Source organism: Erithacus rubecula, assembly GCF_903797595.1.
Source record: "Erithacus rubecula genome assembly, chromosome: 5".
NCBI classification, from domain to species: Eukaryota; Metazoa; Chordata; class Aves; order Passeriformes; family Muscicapidae; genus Erithacus; species Erithacus rubecula.
The window spans coordinates 10,386,398-10,409,489 of NC_136687.1; the positions used below are offsets into that span (position 1 = coordinate 10,386,398).

The following is a 23,092-nucleotide window of genomic DNA, read 5'->3' on the forward strand; positions in this document are numbered from 1 at the left end:
AGTGTTGAATCCATTCTTTACTGCAGTTTTGTTGTCACTGGGGAACCAAAGCTGCTTTCTATTAGGTACACCATTTTCCTTAATGGACCTGTACTCACAAGATCCTTGCAACTACTGAAAACTTTGTTTTCTGGCCATCTATGGATATGGAAAAGTATTAGCTTCTTGTTTTTTACTTGTTACCTATTTTTTGTACAATAAAATGTGTTCTGAGTTTGAGAGGTGTCTTAGGGCTGCAAGTTCAGAGCCAGAGAAAGCAGAATTTTACAGTGCTCTCTACTGAAGCATAATGAGGGGTTTTCCTCTTATAATTAACTCATTAACCTAGTGTAGACAATAAAGGTCTTGTATTTCTTTATTTTTAACTAAGCTATTACCAGTGTGTGTGTATGGAAAGGAAGGAAGGTGTTGGAAGGGGCATGATCTTGCCTTGAGCTCCTAGGTCCTGCTGAGCTAAGAATGCAGATGGAGTGGTGGTGAAGAGACAGTACCAGTAAATAAAAGGCACCAGGATTTCTGCTTTGACTCTAAAGCCAAGAAACATAAAAATTTGCATCTTAATGGCTAAACTTTTTTCCTCTTTAAAGAAAAGTTGCATGATACATCTGAACTACCCACTGCTATGGTCCTTGGCCTGTGCTGTCCCCAATCCATTCCCAGACACTGTAGGGGAACACTAGCTGGCACAGACAAAAGCCATTCAGGGAGCTGTTGTAGCAGCTTAATAGGACATAAATTGCATGCCAGCACCCAGCCCCATGCTCTGTCTCTAGCTTAGCAATGTAGACAAAGCCACAGTGTCTCCATGGTGCCAGCTTGGCTTGACCCCATGCTTTGCTCACTTGATGTGATAATTTAGCTCTTACACTTCCTTTTGAAGTACTCCCTTCAAGAGAAAACCCAGGCACAAGAGGTGTAGTGTATTCAGGATGTGCTCTGGGCAGTATAGATGTGAACTGTGCCAGCCTTGGCTGTGCTTGAGCTCTGCCCCAGCAGTATTTGCATCTTTGTTTGCCCTAACCTGACCTACTTCTGTGCATGTGCTTTGGCATCATGCTATGATTCTGGTGCAACGCAGCTTTCTCATAATTTTAAATACTTTGAACTGAAAAAACCCAAACCAAACCCAGCAGAGCAGCAGTCACTGCATCTTGAGGCACCATATATAACCCAGAAGAGTTACAAGCCAGATGCAGTGCAATGTGGATAGGGAATGAGCTGATCTGAAAGGTGCTCACTCACAGCAGTGTGGATGGGGACCAGTCAGCTTTAATTGGAGTAGGGCACTAGACTGTCTCCATTTCTGATCCACAGACACCATGGAAGGATGCTACTGGTCATATAATGTTTTTGTATGAGGCAAGCTGTTCTTGTTAGTTATTTCTTACCAAAACTTGCAACATGTTAATATTTAAGCTTAAAAACCTTAATTGATCTTGCATCTAAAAAGCACTACATTAAACTCTGAGATACCCTAATTGGGAAGCATTTCACTGCAAAAAAAAATACAACCCTGGATTTTCTACTTTCTAATTAAAATATATGTAAGTTGGGCAATAACTGCTCATGTAGAGGTACCCCTATACACTATTAAAAATGCCCTGACAGACAACACTTTGTGGAACATTCTTGTCACAGGGATATCCATAGTTTTCATATGCTCAAGAACAGTTGGATACATTCATGAAAGAAACATCTGGGAAATACTGACAGAAATCCAAAAGCTGTATTCTGAGGTAGTCCCTGACCTACAAATGTATAGACCCCAGGAAAAGCTTTCCTATGCTGTCCCTGTTCTTTATATTCCTTCTGAGTCTGCTGTTCCTGTCAGGATACTGAGATATTGGGATCCTTGTGCACGTACTGCTGATTTGATGCTCTTGTTTGCAGTTCCCAATCATATTTGCTTTTTCAAGTATTGAATATTCACTCTTATTCATGCTCAAATATATCCAGTCTCATTTTTGCAAATGGAACAACATCTGTTTAAAAAAGAAACTGCTGTAAATTGAAAGTAGTTTCTGAATCTGCATCTTGTTGACATTGTCCTTTACAGAGCTGGAGACTTTGTCATACCAAGCAGCATTATGTAAGAGAATGGTGGTGCACAAATATTGCTGTTAAGCATACAAATATTGTACCCTTGTCCCTTAGGGCTGATCTTCTGAAAGACACAAACAAAAGATGACTGTGGAATGAGAATGTAACCAATACAGTACATATTAAATAATTGGCTCATATTGGTTGTATTCAAGTGGTGGTATAGGTATTTTCTTCTTTTTGTACATTTTTTTACATAAAACTGTAAGGTAAAGAGGTTGTATAATGTTAATTTTATGTTTGATATATTGGCTATTTAAAACAGAGGGTAGCTGAGTAAGTGAGAAAGGAGGTAGGAGGGGAAATGGGCCAGCACAAGGAGACAGGAATTTCCATAATGGACAGAAAGACATCCCATGGCTTTCACCATCCCTGTGCTAGTTTTCTACATGATTGTAGCACCAGTAATTCTGGCTTCCAACTGCAATTGTTGATTTTTAATTTTTTTTTCAGACCATCAGTTGTGACTACAAGAAAACTGAGAACTGTGGCTAAACTTTGTTCTTTGTCTTGTGCTGTATCATAAATATGATGAAAAACACTTTGTGCTTTATGCTGAGCATATTGTAACTTTAGAAGGAAATTTGAGTTACACTTGCAGATTTGAGTATAAACTACATCATCAGCCCCTTACCTTGCTATTACTGAAATGTTCTGAACATAAGTTACTGATTTTCTGCTGAAATGATTTTCTGCTTAGAATTCCAAGGCTTGCTGGCATACCACCTTATGCTTTGGTATTCACATCACTATGGTGATGTGAATTACTGGTTTTGTGTTTTTGAACCTTTGCTGAACACCTTTTCTTTTCTTTATGGTTATTTGCTTAATGCACAATTTTTTTTTGCTAAACTCATCCTTTCCTAGTGCCTATTGATTCTGAAGTGATGCTTCTACTCTTTTTCCCCCAGTTTTTTGTGACCTAATTGTATCTCTTGAGTATTGCTATGGTAATAACTTCTATTTTCTTTATCTGTGTGTATTAATTTTAGTCTGTACTGATTTTAGCTATAACAGAAAGAACTAGAACAGAAGCACTGACCTATTTGTATTGTGTTAGATAATACACATTATCTGTAGAAAGCAAGGTACATCTTCAAAATAGGTCATGTCCTGTAACCCCAACTAAAGTTTATGTGAAGTTCAGTAGTTTTTTTTAAAAATGAGAAACAAAGGCCTCACCAACATGATATGAAAGTAAGAAATGCACCTATAACTGCACTGTCAATTTAAAAATTGCATAAAAGAATTTTTAGTCATGACAGTTAAATGAGGATCTGTTCTTTCTGCTTTCTCCCTATGACAGCATTTCCAAGTAGTATTACTGCAGCTGTTATTTAGTTGATGTGACATGAAAGCCAGCTCCCAAATCTGTGCAGGTAGTAAATGCTCAGATTTTTCTGCAATATGTCCAGTTATATAATGTGCAATTTTATATACCTAGCTTAAATGCTACTTCAAGACAACATTCCATATAGTGTTTAGTATTGATGGTGCTGTTCTAATGAGTTCTCCATCATCTTCCAGAAGTGTAGCTGATTTGAAACAAATGCTTTACAGATGAAACAGTGTGTTCTAAATAGATTAAGTTAATTAAAGATGCTATATAAAAATAGTATCAGTAAGGTCAGTGTTCTGCCTGTCCATGCAATATTAATTTATGTTTTATCCTTATTTAATATTAAATGCTGCATCTTTTGCCCTTTAAAATGTCTTCATGCAAAGTGTGTTACTGTGATTATTAACTGCAGAGGCTGCTCCCAAGGCTGTGAGTCCTTGTGTGAAACCTTGAGGCAATGACTTTCTTAAACTATGGTGCTTGCTTAAAGAAGGGAAAATTACTTTAGTTCTTCTATTTAGGGGTTAACATTTTATAGCTGTGCAACCATGTCATGGTTTGCTCTGGCTTCTTTTTTCTTCTTGAAGTTCCCAGGGGGAACACTAAATCCCTGTTCAAATGTGTATTGAGTTAGTTATAAAATCTAAATTTATCTTCATCTTTGCAATGAACACTAGAACACCTAAGTACTCTTACCAAGAAAGAGTTTTTCATTATTCATTCTAACTGTCTTTGGAAACTACTAGATACATTCAGCTGTTCCTTCTGCAACTTTTAACAGGCTTTAAAATTGATTTTATTTTTAATGTTGTCGTTATGATACACATATATTTATATTTTTATATATTTATATAAATTTTGTTACTATCTATTTTCTTCAACACAGATATTTCTCTATAGAATTGTATCTGAAAGCTGGGAAGACTCGATTTGAGAGCATCTGTTCATATGGGAAAGCTCAGATGCTTCTTTAGATAGCTTAATGTCTCCATGGCAAATATATAAAGATACATTTGAGACCTTTTGTTACATGTTTGTGTTGTCTATTTTCAATATTATTTTTAAGACTTGTCCCTGTAAGTCTCTGTAGAAACACTGTACAATTCTATTAGAATTTATTTTCTGTCTTCCATCATAAGTTGTGATTCGTGCCTAAAAGAATCAAAGAATCACAGAATTAACTAGGTTTGAAAAGACCTTTGAGATCATGAAGTCCAACCTAGAACCTAAATCCACCTTGTCGACTAGACTATGGCACTAAGTGCCACATCCAGTCTTTTCTCAAACAAAAAAGATCTTGGAAAAGGTTATTTCATTTATGTACTAGATATTGTCATTTTGCATGTGTAGCAAATTGTGCATAGTTTGTGCTTCAGGGCTTAATGCAGTTTTTGTTTGTTGTCTATACAGGTAGTAAAATTGCAAATTTGGCACTTCATGGTTTTTAAGTGTTTTCAAAGTGATACTGTCAAAATAAGAAGCTTTGCAACTTTTGTAGTTTTATTCCATCTTTTGTTCTCTTCTAGGGCTGGGCATGGGCTCAGAAAAACACTTGAATTTTAGAAATGTGGGGTTAGTGCCAAGTGTGCCAAAGTGGATGATCATTTTTACAAGAACAAAGCAAGAAGGGCCCCAATCTTGCACAGTGCATGCAAAAGTTCCTATAAATTCAACCTGCCTCAAGAGAGAGCCCTTCGTGAAATCTGTGAAGGTCTTTGGGAAATTAGTAAAGGGATCCATAAAGTGGAGCCTTGATTTGCTTGTTATTGTGCTGCTTTATTTTGATCAAGAAAGGATAAAAGCTTGGATAAAAAAATCTGGTGTAGGACAAAGTACTCATCAGCTTTGTATAATTACAGTTGCTTTGTTATAGTACAGTTTGAAAATACATTTGTATTTAGAATATTAAATTCTTACCAAAAATTAAAACCAATTTTTTAAAAATTATTTTTTGACAAAACCAAATAATTAAGGCTATTTCCCATACACAAGAGTGTTTAAAACAATCTCAGTTCCCATACTAATTAGTTGTGTGCTTGATTACAGTTTGAATGTTTACAACATTTAGATGTAGAAGTTTTTCTGAAAGTCTTATTTGACAGGAAATACTCCTCTTTGAATATCACTTCATTACTTGTGATTTTTAAACTGTTTGATCTGGAGACCTTTATAAAGAATCTGCAGAACTTGACAGAAGCCTGCCAAGCAACACGAAGATCAGTGACAGCACTTTGGGTGAAGAAATGACCAAATCAATAAACTTATCCTAGGGACCCTTGGCTTTTGAACTGTTGCTTCCATGTACTTGATTCCAATGAAGGGTTTCAAGCTGTTTTTCCTTATCACTTGTGAAGTGGTTAAATGGTATTCCCTGAATGAAAACCTAATTTGCATATTATTTTTGGTTGGGCAGTATTTCCCCTTTCTGTTCTGTAGATGGGCTCTTGAAAGCTGTTCCCTTTGATAAGGCTCCCACCTCAACAAAAGAAAATCCTACTAAGAAGAAAATTGATTGGCATGTCCCTGGTGCTCTCTTTGGCAGGTGAGAAGCTGCTGGATATGGAGAGGAGTAGAGAAAATGTGAGATTTTATGAGAAATAAAATAATATGAGAAAAAGATAAACAGTTTGCAAAAATGTAGCAGTTTCAATATGTTTCAATATGTAACAATATAAAATTTTGAATACCTACATGCCAGGCAACATAAAGTGTGCCAAAAGGCACTGGATAATCTGTGTAAGAGTCTTTATCTTCAAAATCCATTGCATAAAGATCACGGGCTGCATGTGCAGCTTTGGCTCCTCATGCATAGCTTCTAGTGCTGTAAAAAAAATAAAAGTCCTGGAAATAATTGTAAATGCACTTTGCCATTAAAAGGCAGATCAATTGTATTCATTTTCGATATTATAACAAAGTGTCTCAGTTATTAATAAAGACACAGCATTTTTTTAACCTTCCAGCCTTCAGGTTTGAGTGTTTATTTAAGGGATTAAGCTGGAAGAGGTTTGGAATCAAGCCAAGTGTCAGTGGTGTTACTGTTTTAGACTTTATCACAGCATCCAGTCCAAAGAATGGGTCTCAGTGCACTTCTAAAACAAGTCCTAGTGATTTCTCAGGTCTTGTCAGTCTACCTTGTTCATTGCTGTATTCCCTTTTTTTTCTTCTTCATAAGCCAATTTCTTAGGGAATACTCTTGACTCCCAGATGGTCATATTATCAGAGAGAAGTGATGTCAGACACTGGTTAGCCTTAGTTTTGGGATTTGGGGGATTTGGGGGATTTTTTTTACATTAGAAAATATAGTTTATGTCATGTAAGTCACATTTGTGAGGAGACACTATTGCCTTATCCCACAAAGCAGAGAACAGAAATCTGAAGTGTGAGGCCTGTGTGAGGTACAATTTAGTATGAAAGAATAAAAACCTTAAGATTCTTGTAATGGAATTCACTAATCAATTACATATAAGAATTGTTGGAGAATGAAAATACAGAATCAAAGCCAGAGCAAAATTCAGTACTGATATTTCTAAATTCTGAGAAATGGTAATATTTTAAAATAGTAGTATATATAGGGGGCACTAGATGACCTTGAAAGATCGTTTTCAACACAATCTTAAATAATGCTCATTGAGTTTGGGGATTTTTTTGAAATACAATTTTAATTAGCAGCTACACTTGCCATTTGATACTGTAAAATTGGTCTCTCTTATTTTGGTACAGAATAAGTAATTAATGATTCATCTGTTCTTACAGCTAGCCAATTTATATTTTATGCTGCCAGCTGGTTTATGATATGTCAGAGAGACAGAGAAAGGTATCATGGGTGTATTATATTAAAAATACAGTTTTTATCTACTGGTACATAGACACAAACTAATCAGAAAGTGGAATTATGACCTTGCATTACAGAAAATATTATGAAAGATGCATGTTCTGAAAATTATGAAAAACACATAGCTTGTAAGCAGAAAAAACAAAAGCATTTCCACAAATGAGTGGAGAGTTCTGTAACTGGAAATAGAGTAATAAGTTACTCACCAGTGATATTTTTACAGGCCCCCTTAACTGGATTGTCAATGTCATATGTTGGAGGTACTTATATTACTGGTGTTCTCTTTAATTTTATCATTTTTACTGTGTCAGCTTTTATTATCATTAACAACTAGGCTCACAGGCTCAATTGTGTCCCTGCAGGATTTCAGATTATTCCTTAAATTACAGCAATTTGTCATAATGTCAATGTTTTTTAACCTCTGACCCTAGGTTACCTATAGAGGCTGCAGAGCTTGGATTTCACATGCCACAGATTCAATTTATATTGTGTGTAAACAATTACAGGGCCTCACAAACAAACAAAAGGCAGCCAAAGTCAAAACTAAAGGTCAGAGTCTGGCTTGTCACGAATCCATTCTAATTGGATTTTTTTTCCAAACAGAATATAGGCAATGCAGTAGCATCAGCTCTTGGCCACAAAATGTAGAGGTGAGTTAGGCTCTTGTTAATGGCAGGACCTTTCCTGGTGGTGGCAGGAAGAGAATTTTGAAGAATCACAGTGGCAACAAGTATTTGTCATTATTTGTGACTGTATATGTGACTGTAAAAGTTTTCAAGGGTTTTGATGGTATACCAAGAAAGAAACAAGCAAAATGATCTTGAAGCTGAAAGAATATTCTAGTTCAGGAACACCCAAAGCTGGGGAAGGGAAGAGAGTGTTCATCTTCTGATTGCTCATGTGAGTGTCAGTGCTGGGGAATGCTGCACAGTGGAGGTTGGGGCAAATTTACCATATTCACAAAATGTGTGTGAGATGTTGGAGTGTCAGAGGGAGAATTGGATGATTAAATGCAATGCAGTATTGCATTTTTTTTTCTCTTTTTATTTCTTTGTTATTATTTCAACTGCAGTTGAAATACGTTGACCTGCTTGTTTATTCTTCAGCTTTGTCTGCAAACAATGTGATATCACAGAATAAGTAGTTTACTGTGCTTCCTCAGAAGTTATACTGTATACAATTATTGATCTATTCATGTGTTTTCTGGTGAACTTGAAAAGCTCCCATCATTGGCACAAATATAAGATAAATCTTCCTGGTTTAATATAGATTAATTGAATAATTAAGAATCCACTCTTAATTACTGTCCCAAGGAGTTATAGGAATTACACTTCTAAAGTGCTACTGAGGAAATCTTTAGATTAAATTTCTTTAAATAGAGCTATGCAAATTGTATATTGCCAGATGTTTCTGCCACATCGTATTTGAAACATTTTTTTGATAACATAACTGCATGCTAAAATTTGTAAAAATGCTTAAGTGATATGAGGATGAGATTTATGGTTAGATGCTAATACTTAGCTATATGCTTAAATATACGTGAATATATGCAGTCAAGCTCATAGGGTGCCACTTGGTGGAAATGGCTAAATTTTCCATGTTGTTCCTGTTTCTCCACTGAGTTTCTGACACTAAGAAATTATCCTGAAAGCTCAAGTCAGGCTTAGAGTATTTCTTGCATGCATACATTTAGCCTAACAGAAAATGCAACTGTATTTCCTTTTTGTTATGTTTTTGACACTGTGTTAATGTGGGTTAGCTTTGATGGAGGGGAGGTGCAGCAGTGTTATCTGGCAAGGAAGAAGACTCATTTTACATGGAGATAGGATTTTTTTAAAAGCTTATACAGATCAACAGTGTTTATGGGCAAAGCAAAGCAGTGACGACTAAAAATCAGTGTCACTTAGCTATGGGATAATCAGAACAAGTCAGGATCACGAGCAGTGTCAGCAATCAGACTGTGAGACAGGGTATGATGAGGTAAGAATGGCAGTGGGGGTGGTGACAGAGGAGTTCTGTAACTGAAGAGATTACATAAATGACAATGGGTATGAGAAAAGCCTATAGTCATTAGCATATGTAATTTCATCTCCTCTGGAGATACTCAAAAGCTGCCTGGATGCAATCCCAAGTAATGTGCTCTTGGGGACCCTGCTTGAGTAGGGAGGTTGGACTGGGTGACCTCCAGTGCTCCCTTCCAACCTCAACCATTCTGTGATTCTGTAATTTTGTGATTATGGTAGACACCTTTACTTTAAGGTGTTTATACCCTCCCAACCCATAAGATATATGAACCCCCTCTCCTACAGCCTGCACTGGTGGCATGAGGGGATTGAAGGACATCCCTCCTGGAGTATCAAGGTTTTTCAGAGAAAAACCTTGATGTCTCTACAGAAGGTCAGTTTTCTGCTGCTGGGGTCTGCAGTGTTTATCCTCTTCTGCTGTGCCTGCCACGGTGACTTCTGAATTTGCCTTTATTCCTCAAACTGCCAAAACAACAGCTCACTTCCCTGCTTTCCCAGACTACTCACTCCTTTTACTGCTTCTGTTCCATCCTCAGCTCGCTGGTCACTGTGCCCTTAGGTGTGGTGTCTCACTGATAGTTTTTCTTTATGCCTCCCCAGGTAGTGGCTCTGTGAAGCTGAGAGACATCATTCTCTTTGATTTATAATTGTCTTAAGCATACGTTATTGCATTACGTTTCCCGTGCCTTGGTCTTTGCCTTGCGCTGGCTCAGCAGCTCATTAGTTGAAATTAGTTCATTCTCTTACAGACTACAGATGTGCTAAGGCCTAGCATTTATGCTTGCTCAGCAACTGTGTTAATCCCCCCTAGCTGTAAGTAAGGTTAAATATAATTTTGCAGAGTTTAGCAAAAATTGTACTATTAAGTGGCCACACCTCCCCTTCTTTTTTGTTAAAGTGGTTAGTGAGGCACTTGGTCTTGGTTTTGCTTAGCAGACCTTTCTCCTCCAGCAGCAGGATTTGCTGGGGCATTTTGGCCTCTTTTCCCCTTTGCCAAGTTGAATTTTCTTGTACACACTGTTGCATGCAGTTATGGTTCCAGATCCTGTTCAGGTGACTGTTTTTCTGTTACATAAAGTAATTGTCGATGCAAAAACTTGAAAGTTATCTCAGGTTTGGCTCAAAAATTTCAGATTTCCTGGCCAGGGTGAGCTTCATCACAAAGACATAGATGTATTCATTTTACTTGGGATAATTTCTGATTCTACAAATAATACATTTTTTTATCAATGCCTGGGGCAACTTAAGCAGGAAATATGGTAAATCTTCATACACAGATTTTTTTTTCTTTTGAACTAGCAAAATGATACTGTATTTCCCATATGACTTAACAGCACACAATTATATAATAAGGTAGGACTGTTTCCCATTTTTTTCAGGGAATAATACTCAGTGTCACCACCTATTAGGTTATATTCATACTCAGGGTCTAGATCTTATATCAGCAAGCATGTCTATTTTGTGACCTTATCTGAGATCTCTAAGCTCTAGAAAGAATGTTTGAACATTTGTGTTAAGTGTTCCTGGGTGCTGGTTCTAGGGAACTTCCCTGGGTTGGAGGTTTCCACATTGAGTAGGCAAAGCACTTTACCCCACATTTCCAAATTCTCCTTGGGGCCAGGCATAGCTGCTGTTTTCATTGCAGCACTTAATTTGTAGGTGCTTAGTCCTTCATTAGGTTTGAAAATCAATTAATGGCTTTCCACTTGTACTCTCCCTTGTAAGTTTTCCTATAATTTAATTTGCACTTACTGTGTCTTGAGCCAAAATAAAAATGATTTGATTTGGTGTTTGTGCTACCATTCCTTTCAGCTGATTCCTACAGGAGTCTTCTCAGTCATTGTTTGCTTTGGAATTCTCAAATTCCCATGTCAGATCTCTTCTGCAATTTGTTCCATTTTTCTGAATTTTGATTGCTGCTGTTGGTATGAGGGTGGCCAGAAGTGGAACAGAACCTTTAGGTGCATTTGGTGTTCACTGCAATGTAGTATGGGTTTTCATACTCCTCAGAATTCTGAGTTTAATATGTATGTCATTCAGTACTAGCTTTCTTTCTACATTTCTGCATATAAATTACTTTTTTTTTTCTCCCACCATTCCACCATTGAGTGTTTGTGTGTTTTTTTCCTGTGGGTTGTTTCTTTTTTTTTTTTTCCCCATTTTAAATAGCTTGAATTTATTTTTCGCTTTTGTTTTGCCAACTAAGTATTATTTCCGAAATCTCAGCCCTTACAGCAGGTGCAGCATTTGTTATTGTGCATCTGATGCTACAGTAGTTTAAATATTTGTATGATCTGGAGGAAAGGCTAACAGCAGAATCATTGTTTATATTGACACAACGATTTTTTTTTTCCTCTCTCTTGAGGCTGTTTTAGCAATATTGCAGTAATTATTATCTACAAGAAAAAAAACTAGAGCTGTACCATTTTCTAAAGCAGCTTTTTGTTTTGTTTTTTTGTTTGCCTCTGTGGCCCAGGATGGCTGGGATCTGCAGGTGCTTCAGATGGCTGGATTTGCATGTCATTTTAGTTATTGGAGAACACAGAAATATACAACTACTCTTTGTGGTGTAAGGTAATGCTGGAGAAAAAGCTGTTTGAATTATACCTCTCTGAATAAATTAATTACTCTGGTGAAAGGAAGGAGTCAATTTGAATGTCCTGTCAGATGCCATGTCATTATTCTGCAGTCCTGTGAATAACAAAGTTATTTGGGCTAAGTTCCCTTCAAACTGACATCCTTGTATGACTGTGTATAGAATTCAAAACTAGTAATAAATGATCCTGTATGTTGATTTTATTTAATAGACTTGCCATGGGCAGGAATTGTTTCTGAATTTTTATTACCTGAAATATTTTGTGGTCTGAGTTAGCAAAATGGAAGTGTCTGTGATTTGCATTTTAATGTGAGAGTGAATAATCTTCTAGTTTGATTTGATTTTTAATTTTTTAAAGTCTGAAAATCATAGAATCACAGAAAAGGGGCTGGAATGGGCCTTACAGATCATAGTCCCAACCCCTACTGCCATGGGCAGCATAACAAATATTTCAAAGGTGTTACAAATTCTCAATCAGCTTCTGATATGTTATCATTGGCTGTAGTATTTAAAATAATTTCTGTTTCCTCACTTGATTTTGCACAGAAAGTTCTATTATTTATATTTGCTTTGATCTCTCCTCTGGATTTTTTTTTTCAGTTGAAGTTGTTCAAGCTCGATCTCTTGAGATTTCTGTATCTTATTGGCTTAATCTTTTCAGAATGCTGAGTTTTGGAAGCTGTCTTAGAAAGTGTTTTCTTTTCTCTGTGGTTTGTAGTAGCCAGGCCACACAGATGCCACACCAGGGTACTGCTGAAATGTGAGTTTTGGTCCATTGCAATTCAGGAAGGATGAATATGACCCTTAGCATGGGTTTGAAACTGTTCTCACTTGCTTTTCTCCCTCTCTTCCCAGTCCTTTCTTGGATAAATATGCACACAAATATGTCTACACAGTGTAAAGAAGTTCTGACAGTGCCTGTATCCCTTTAGCAGGCCCCTTTCTGATCTGTGTTTTAAGCAACATTTATTTGGGTTGTCCAGTGCCTTCAAGTGATAGCTTTATAATTATTTTTCACCATGTATATATGTATAGGTTCTTCTTTAGTCTCTTTCCAGGCTTTTCAGTCTCAGCAGGCTTTATGTGCCACTCCAGAACTTGACATCTACAGAAGTTATTTGAGATGTGGGTCATCTTGTCTTAGGGTATGAAATTAGTTTTGTAATTGCAGCCTCGCTGGCTGTGCAGTGATAGGATTTGTCTGGAGAGCATTTCTGACAGTGTGCTGGGTGCCTTGCTGGGCAGGCAGCACACAGCTCTGTCCTGAGGCTCCACTGCTGTGACAGTCCCCATCAGCAGCCTCTGGCTCTGTGTGCTCTGATGTGATCTGTTCATCAGCAACAGCCACTGAAACATTTCCTTCATGATTTCCAGCCCTGCTTTACAAATTCATAACTTTTTAGTAGTGTGATTAGATTTTCTGCTTTTTGTGAACAAGAAAGGGCATAACATAAAAACTTTTAGTTTTAATAAACAATAAGCAGCATGATTTTAAAGGCTTGCATGTAGAGATGTACATTTAAATAATTTTTCTCCCCTGCACAGCAAGAGAGCATGGTAGTGAGCTTTACTGAAGTTGCATGGTAATTTGGAGAGAGGATGCTGTCCTAGGGTGTACCTTTAGAGAGAAAATGCCCCATACACACCAAACAGCAGTAACAAAGTATACACTCCATGTATGTATCCCATACATTAGGTATAAGGCAATGTGCAAGTGATGCTGTATTTGAGTTAATTAATATCTGCTTAACTAATAACTGTTTAGTTGAGTTAAAACTGAACTAAATTAACAAAATTAGTAGTAGGCTTTCTCCAGCAGATAATGCTTTAGTACCAAACCCAACATACTATTTTTTGTTTGTAATATATTTATATTTGTATTAGCATTTCAATTTGAGAAACTTGGGAACAGAGTAACCTCTGTAGAAAGTTAAAGGCTAATTTGCAAGCATTTGTTTCAGCACTTGTCCCCAAGCCTACTTTCTTCCTCAGGCTCTGTTCTCTTTTGTCCACCAGGGTCCCTGGCTTACTTGGCAGAGTGACAGGTCCTGTCACTCAGAGGTTTTCTATGTGAAACTCATCTTGAACCCTTCTCCTATGTTTTTTTCTTTTACTGTGGTGTTGTTTGCAGTGGAGTAAATAATCTGCTTCATGTTTTAGAGGACACAGAAGCTTGTTTTAGAAACAGATGAGCTTCTTTAGCTAGAAACAGTGCCTCATAAGTATCAGCATTTCCCAAAGGTTCTGCATCATCCTCCTTGTGATGACTGCACTAGAGAAAACAGTGTTTATGCTCTTCTAATTTTTGGCTTAAATAGGCAAGGCAGTGGAAGAGTAAAAAAGGATAAGGAAGATAAATGATGTGGCTAAAGCCTCACAGATGGCATTAGTGCTTGGTCTTTTATTCTCCATCCTGTGCTCTTTCCCTTAGACCACTCTTCCCATTCCCACTGCAGTCGTTGAATAGGCTTAACCTCCAAATTAGTAAGTTCTGGGAAAACTTCCAGCATCTCCTTTTGGCATCTTGTCTGTTCTTTCTGCTTTTCCTTCCCCTGTGATTTTGCAGCCTTACTTTCCATCTCTTGCTGAACCTAGATCCCACTGAAATCTGTTACAGTATCCTGAAATTTACCAAATTAAAACTTGCCCCTAGAATGTGCAGAACTCACTCTTGAACAAAATGGATTTTTTTTTATGCTCTTGTTATCTGCTTCCCTGGGCTCACTAGCTGATAGGTTGCAGGACTTATTTTAGATGTGATTTTAAACCCCAAAAGGACCAGGCAAAGATGCAGTTGCTGTTTCAAGCGCAGCTCCAGCTCTTTGGCTGCAGGCTCGCTCTGGACTGATTCAGGCCAGTTGATCAGGAATGTTTATGATTCCAAATTCTTCCTTTCTTCACAGTGAACAGTTGAAATCAGTGCCCAGTGTAGGTTGCCAGACTGGATTACCATATCATTATGGAGCACAGAGAGTTGTGGTGTGCAGCTGCTGTGGTAGGATGGGGAAACCTCCAGTGCAGCCAGAATGATGCAGTGCCCCAGAGAGGAACAGAGGGGCATCCTGGGGGCACAGGGGTGTCATAGCTCAGAGCTTCTGCTTTGCTTCAGGGAGCCTTCTTGCAAGAACCTTTATGTCCAAATATCCTGGCTGCATTCTCTCAGTTAGTAAAAATCATTAAATCGGGCCCGAGCTCTTCATATTGATTAGTTTCACCACTCTCATTAGCACATCACACAAAAATAAGAGCAAACTTGCTGGCTCCTCTGTGAAAAACTGTGAGTGTGGTCTGTATTCAGTTCATCCCATGCTCTGGCTTCCTGTAAACCTTAAAGTGGCACTGGCTCAGCCCAGGATCCTTATGCAACGTTCACCCCAACAGAGGGGGTGAAAGACATTGACAGAAATTGGCTTCTGTAATTTAAATTACTCAGTGATAACTTTTAATTGCTTGCTTTCCAGAATCACCAGCTGCTGGGAGGCATTAGTTTTTCTCTGTGTCTGGAGTATGTTGGCTAGAAATAAATTACATCTTCTGGGTGGGTGTTATTTTTAGATTTAACACAGCAAAAGAGGTAGTGTGTTGAAGAAATTTTCCCTTTTTGAATAATGACATATTTTCCCAATCGTGATAGCAGCCATTATTTTTTTTTCAAAATTGTTGGGCTGCATAATAATTTTAAATATTAAATGTAGCTGAAGACTGTAGCAAAATATGAATTAAATGCTGTAAATGTAAATATTCTAAATGATTACTTATGAGGTGTTAAATAAGACAAAATTTATTTTTACTTGAGAGCTATGATTGATGTAAATTTTCTTCTATTGCTTTTTATGTTAGCTTTTGGCAGTATCCATTTGCTTTTGTTTAGCTTTCAGAAATAATCAAAAAAAGGAACTGCATGGTAGTATATATAATGTATATTGTGTTGGCTATTAAATAAGCATGAAAAGGACTTCAGAAGGACTTGCAAAGGAAAATTTCACAAACTCAAGGGAGTGAATTTGTTGTCTTATGCCTGGCTGATCTTCTCTGCCAAGCTGGAGGAAGACAAGGGCAATAGCTTTTTATCACAGTCCTTGTTGCTTTGTCCTTGTAAATGAAAGTATTTGGAACAGAAGTATGACTGTACTATATAATCTTATTTTTGTGGACATTTTGAACAAATAAATGAACAGCAAAACTAATTTGCCAATGGCCTACCTGGACGAGTCAGTAGCAGAGCATTTTACATCTCTGTACATATGTAAAGGGACACAATATCTGGCTTATAAATGCTTTTTGTTGGTAAGCAAATTCAGATGCAATGAGCTATGATTGTCAATGGTTGGCTAAATATTTATTTTTTATTTTTTCTGCAGCTGACTAATTGTATGTATTACCTTATTTAATTTGAAGAAATTTTGCACTGTTTTGCACAGTTTGTTGATACTAGGGTAAGGTTAGAAGCAAATGCTGTTAAAGCTCTTAAAACCCTCCTCTGATGTCACAAGCATTAAATTAAGGTAATATTTTAAGATAGTCTGCTTTTGGTGAAATTTGTGCAACTTCTAAGATTTTTTTTACCATCACAGTCTTTAAATCTCTTGTTCTTTACAAATAATTAAAGTTCTGTGCCAATTGAAAACTCAGTTTCATTTCATTTAATGCCACTGTATTTTACTAAATTAAGTACAGAATGATCTGTATATGAAAAGTTTAATTAAATGAAGAAAATATTGAAGTATCCCACTACTATTTCTTTCAATTGCAGTTCAAGCTTAATTATTCAAATTCAGATGGAGTGATGAATTCAGGGGTGAAATGGAAACCTGGAGTACCTGATGATGTTCTATTTCAGATATTGAGAGTTTTATATATTAAAGGTTGTTCTCTTGGTGTCTGACAAAGCTAATTAGAGGCTCTTCAGGAAAGTGTGTTTAAGAGAAGAACATAAATGTCCTGCAGGGGCAAAACAGGATGGCCATATATTCAACAGGTGTTTATAAGCAGGATTACCACAGTAACCTTCAAGACAAACACCTTCCTAATATCTAATTCCTCCCTCTCTTTGCTGCAGAGCTTCCTGCTGGAAATGTGATGAGCAAACATGGCCAGCAGTCATTCAGCCAGAGATTTGTTCTCATTATCTTTGTCTTCATGTCTTACTGTTAGACTGCACTGTTACCAATCCCTACATTTTCTGTTCCATTTGTATCATAAACAGTATTTGATTCTGTCCTCGGGTACTGACTGCCTCTGGCTTCCTTTTCTGGCTTTTTTTTGTTTGGTTGGTTGGTTGGTTGTTCTTTTAGTTTGATTTTTTTGTTTGTTTTTGGTTTGGTTTTTTTTTTTTTTTTTTTTTTTGGTTGTTGTTTTTGTTTTTGTTGATTGGTTGATTGTTTTTCTGTTTTGTTTTTCACTTCTACTTTCCCCTTTCTTCTCTGATTCTCCTGCCCAAAACTCTGACAAAGGGAAATGTAGGTTTATTCCTCTCTCTAAATATATTCTTTCCCTGTCCTATGAGGCTTTTCTCCTGGCATAGGTCCATTTTTTGTTTGTTTTGCTCCTTTTAACTCTTCTTTTACTGACACCCATAGTCTGTATTGGCATCTGTCTCATGCCTGCTCTTGGCTTTTACTTTCCTCCTTGACCTGCTGGCCAGTTGCCCTCCTTTTATGTCTAAGCTTCTTTTATTCTTGTCATGCAGTAATTTTTCAACCTCTTGAATCCAGTTTATTGCTTCTCTCCACAGTCTCTTAATGACCTTCTTTTGAAGAAAACTCTAAACCAGGACTCCATCCTCATTACTGACTCACTGTTTACCTAAATGTTGCTGCTCATCTGTATGTAGCTCTTCTATTTTATAGTTTACTTATAAATTCTTTCAGATAGAACACTCTTTTATTTCTCTGTACTGTATTCAGCTCAATCACAGAGTTGTTTTATGAGGAGGATTGTGAACTACTATGAAAATCCAAATAACTGATATACTTTTGATTAAAGCTTCCTTCCTCACCACCTTCTTGGGTATTTGACCAGATCAAATTATGCAGGTTATAGGTGGGATTGATAATAAGTAGCATTTTAAAATGGCACAGCTAGTTATCTGCAAATGTTGATTCACAAATTTGCATTGTGCTACAAATTTAGAGCAGAGTTTTGCTAATCTTTCTCATGTGAACTGACCTACTTAAGTCAGTGGAGTGCTAATATTTACCACACAGTAAGGATTTGGCTCATAATCTTAGGGAAAGCATTTGCATGCACACTGGGAATATTGTCTAGGGTTTTTGTTAAAGGCTTCCTCCTCATTCTGTTCCTCCTTATGAGATTTTTTTTTTAACTTAAAAATAAGAAGACAAAGGTAAGTGATTTGATCAGATGTGTTGCCCAAGAAAGTTGTCCATGAACCTCTGTAATGATATGTGGGAAAAATCTCTGGATGGAAATTACAATTTTGACTTCACCTAAAAATGTCCACTTGGCTGCTAGGAAAAATGGAAGCACCTCTAACTGCTTAAATTACACCTAACAAATGACCAATCTAGGCTCTAAATGAAGGACCATAGAAATTGCAAAGTTTGAACTGATAGAGGAAAAATAAAGGACAGTCATTGCTGAGTTCACATGGAAGAGCAGGAACAACAAGAGGCATAGAATTCTCTTAACCACTGTAGAATTTTCAGACACCTTGGCCATAGAAATGCAGAGGTATTTACAAAGAAAATGGTTCCAATGGGTTTTTTACAAACTATCAGTGTGACTTTTTTGAGATTGTACTCATGATTTGCATTTGCATAATTTATTATCTACTTTTTACAATAATAAATTTTCTATATAATTCTTTGTCTCAGAAAAGAGAGAACACATGTTCATTTTCTGTGTATTTGCAGATACAACTTGTTCCTGTGCATTTTTACTCAACTGTGCTGCTTGATTTTTGGGATCAAATGCCCTTTGGGGTGACATTTCTTTCTGTTTTAGGAGTCATTACAGTAATAGGAGGAATAGTGTTACCTTCACAGGGGAATCCACACTCTGTAATACATCAGGAACAAAAGGAAGGCTAAGGAGAGCCTCTATTCCATATTGCATGCAAGGGGAAGCAATAGTGACAAAGAGTGAGGAAACAGATTAAGTACCTAATTCCTTCTTTGCCTCAGTCTTTGATAGTAAGGCCAGCTGTTCTTGAGTACCAGTCCCTTAAGCTGGAAAACAAGGATGAGGAGCAGAGTGAAGCCCTCATAATCCAAGGGGAAATGATCAGTGACCTGCTACACCACTTAGACACACAAAAATCTATGGGGCTGGATGGGATCCAGCTGAGGGGACTGAGGGTGCTGGTGGAAGTGCTCACTGAGGCACCTTCCATCATTTACCAGCAGCCCTGGGTGACTGGGAGGGGGGATCCCTCTGTACTGGAGGTCAGCAAATCTGAAGACCATCTATCAGATGGGTTGGAAGGAGGATCCAGGGAACTACAGCCTGTCAGCCTGACCTCAGTGCCAAGGAAGGTCATGGAGCAGCTCATCCTGAGCAACATCAGCACCACGTACAAGACAATCAGGGGCATGCCCAGCCTGCACAGGTTCGTGAAAGGCAGATCCTGCATGAGCTAGTTCATCTCATTCTGTGGTGAAGTGATCCTCTTAGTGGATGAGGGAAAGGCTGTGGATGTTGCCTACATGAACTTCAGTAAAGTCTTTGACAGAGTTTGCCACAACATTCTCCTGGAGAAACTGACAGCTGTTTACTTGGATGGGTATGTTCTTTGCTGGGTAAAAACTGGCTGGATGGCTGAGGAGGAGTGGTGGTAAATGGAGTTATAGCTAGCTAGCAGCTGGTCACCACTGGAGTTTTTGATTTGCTGGAGGGCAGGGAGGCTTTCCAAAGGGATCTGGACAGACTTTTGTAAGGCCAGGCAGTCTGCCCTGATGCTGAAGGAAGGTATCTTCTTGACCCAGACTGATGTAAGTATTGTGTTAAATAGTTGAGAGTTAACTGGCTGCTTGTTGTACTCTTTGCCAAGGACTTTGGCAGAGTTGGGATTTCGCTTGCAGTGCATTATGCTCATAGACCCTTTTGTCTTTGGAAAAACAAATCCAAGGTGAGAACACAATCTGTCAGGGAAGGGCAAAATAAACCAGCTCTATCACAGTTTAGAACTACTTGGTCCAAACTAAATATCAGCATTTGCAAGGCTTCCTTCCTCTTTTCTGAAGAGGATAAGGCAGGTACTGGAGAGCTGTGGATGCCGCCACCGTAGTGACTGATGCTGTCAATGCAGAAATAATGTTTCTAGTACTGTCACCCCCAAAACCCACATACATTAAAACATGTTCTGTACAGATGCAAGTACAGAATAACTTCTCTTATTTTCCCATCTGCTCAAATGTGAAGGTTTTTGCAATATCTACTTCACAGGCTGGAAATGGTTTGGTTTTATTTTGCTTTATTAAAGAAGAAAATTAGAAGGTCATTCTGTTGCTATTCTTCTTTCCCTCCCAGCCTTGCTTAATCCAGAAATTAGGTGTTTATCCCTGAGCAGGTCCTTACATAGTCCTCTACTTTTTTCAAAGTCACATGCCAGGTTATAGAAATAGCAGGGTACTTGAATTTCCTTTCAAGAGTTGTATCTCCTGGTTCATTACAACGAAAGAAAAACAAATACAAAAAAATGATAAAAAATTGATCCAGTATTACACAAAATACTGCAGTAATGCTAACAACTGAATTGTACTTTCCATGTTCAATTCCAGGGCCTAAAGCACAAGATTCTCTCTGCTCATTTGGTTTTGTGGTTGTGCACTCCCTTATCATGCTGTAGTGGTGGTTTTGGTACACAGCCATTTGTTTTCTGTTCAAATATTTAAACTTTGGTGGTGCTTACCTTTTCTGAATACATACTTTCTGCAGCAAACAGTTTGTGGTTCCTTGAATAGATACTAAAAGCTAAAGGAAACTGCTTGTCTGTTTAGTTGAAAGAATTTAGCTCTATTATAAACCATTAAGCATTTGGGCTAAAGAGCAACCTTTATTTTATAATGCGAGTAATTTTCCTCTTCTACTTATTTTCATATTTCTGAGTATACATATTTCAACACTGCTTTTCCTAGATGATGGGATAATGAACTGAAAGAGTACCAGGTTTAAGAAAAGCAGTGACCTGCAAGCATTCCCTTTGTCCAGCTTTTCTTTCCTGCACAGGGAAGCCAGAGAGGTTGTTTCTAAATATTCTGTAGTTTTACATTTTTCTAGAAAATTGGGGGCAAAAAAGATAAATAACAGTTATTTTATCTTATGTCCTCTGAAGGGTTGCCTTGCCTCTGACGAATCGTTTTGCACAGGCAGATGTTTGACAATTTCGGTATTATTTACAGAGGCTGACATTGAACGACTGTTGCTTTTGCTGCAGATGACAGCAGGACTAGCACAAAATCGTGGCCGCACCTTCGTGTGCGCTACGTGTGGATGCAAACGCGTTTAATCAGCTTGAAGTTTCTTCTCCCTGACGCCCTCGCTCAGCGTTTCTCGCTGCCCCCCTCCCCGGCAGAGGCGCTGAAATGATTACCTGCAGTGTCATTTTTCACTTTGCTCCATGCAGATGCGGTGCGGTTGGGCCGCGGGCGGCGGGCGGGGAGGGGCCAGCGCTGATGCGGCACGGGCGTGTGACAGCGGCGGGGCCGGCGCGGCTCGGCTCGGCTCGGCTGCGGGAGGGATCGCTGAACCCCGCACCGCTGAGCCCCGCACCGCCGGCACCGCTGCAGCCCGGTTCTGCTGAGCCCCGCACCGCCGGCACCGCTGCAGCCCGGTTCTGCTGAGCCCGCACCGCTGCAGCCCGGTTCTGCTGAGCCCGCACCGCTGCAGCCCGGTTCTGCTGAGCCCCGCACCGCTGCAGCCCGGTTCTGCTGAGCCCGCACCGCTGCAGCCCGGCCCCGCCGAGCCCCGCTCCGCCCCAGCACCAGCCGCTGCCTGTGCTTGTGCTCCGAGTACCTGGCGACACAACTGGGCTATTCTTTAACTCTGCGAGAAGTGCCTCTATTCCCTTCACGCGAGCTCCCTACTGGCTTTCTGCATCCGTAATTTCCCGGAGCCTTTTCTCCCTCCGGCTTTCTCCCGCTACTTCTTTTTCCCCTTTTTTTTTTCCCTTTTTTTTTTTTTTATTTTATTTTTTTTTCCGCGCTCGTTATTCGCTCCCCCCCCAATCTGTGCTGCCTCAATAGCTCTCATTATGCTGTGCTCAGTGGCCCGGTGTGTTCCCCGCCTCTGCTAGGCAGTGGCAGCATGGATGGTGCTCTTGTGACGACCTCTGCTGATGCTATCAGTCCACTGCGGATAGGCATGCTGAGTAATCCTGCTGTAAATGGGCGAGGACACGGACACACGGAAAATTAACCACAGCTTTCTGCGAGACCACAACTATGTGACTGAAGGTAACATAAATACTGTCATTTTCCTCTCCTTGCGTTGCATATTCTATGCCAGGAATGCTCTGTCATGTTTGGAGATGTAGGCTGTTGCATTTTTTTTTTTTCCTTTTTTAAACATGGGGAATTTCAAGGCGATTTTCTGTGGGATGTAGCAACAGAATCTGTCTGAATGTGCTGAATCCCAAAGACATTCTGTCATGCTACAGCAGTATATGAAACTACACGGGCTGGAGAAGGTCTTGCATTGTGCTGAGTTTTTCTGGTGAGGTGTGCAGCACCTGGCATTGAATGCACAGTAGCTGCAGTGTAGAAGATTGAAAGCACTTGATTACTTAAAAAAAAAAAAAAAGAAAAAAAAAAAGAGGAAGAAGAAAGGTTTGAGAGCACCAAAGCAAGAGAAATAATCTGTAAAGTTAGCTGTTTTTGTTGGTGTAATAAAGGTTATGCATCTCATTTTGGTAATTATATCCTGAGCATTACAGACATTGCTCAGTTGATTGTTCCCTAGAGAACTGTATACATTTAGAAGGCATTTAGAAGAGATATGTAAGCATCATCTTTTGAAATGCTTCTGTCTTCTTTCCATCCCCTGTGTCTGTGCAAGGTACATGAGAAAAGGCACCTTCATTTTAAATCATTGAGTGACTTGCAGGTTATTACATAAAAAGGAATTTTCCTGCAGGTGACATACATTAAATGCTGAGAGAATTTACCTTGAGAGTGTGAAAGGGATTGGTCTGTATTTCCTTGCCAGAAAGTTGGTTTAAGAGTAGGCCATTTTAAGATTGA

At 38.6% G+C, this 23,092-nt stretch overlaps 1 protein-coding gene across 4 annotated transcripts in view; it reads left to right on the forward strand.

Moving 5' to 3' along the window:
* Positions 1 to 23,092, forward strand: part of PPP2R2C (protein phosphatase 2 regulatory subunit Bgamma) — a 191,432-nt gene that overhangs the window by 36,975 nt on the left and 131,365 nt on the right. The window contains exons 1-2 of one of the 4 annotated variants that reach the window (XM_079306402.1): positions 21,451 to 21,582; positions 21,741 to 22,306. The exons of 2 other annotated variants lie outside the window; for them this stretch is intronic. In XM_079306402.1, coding sequence (XP_079162528.1) covers positions 22,237 to 22,306 — 70 coding nt within the window. In that variant the 5' untranslated portion in view covers positions 21,451 to 21,582; positions 21,741 to 22,236. Of the gene's footprint in view, positions 1 to 21,450; positions 21,583 to 21,740; positions 22,307 to 23,092 lie in introns of those variants that run through there. One more of the 4 variants, XM_079306404.1, reaches the window with a different exon arrangement.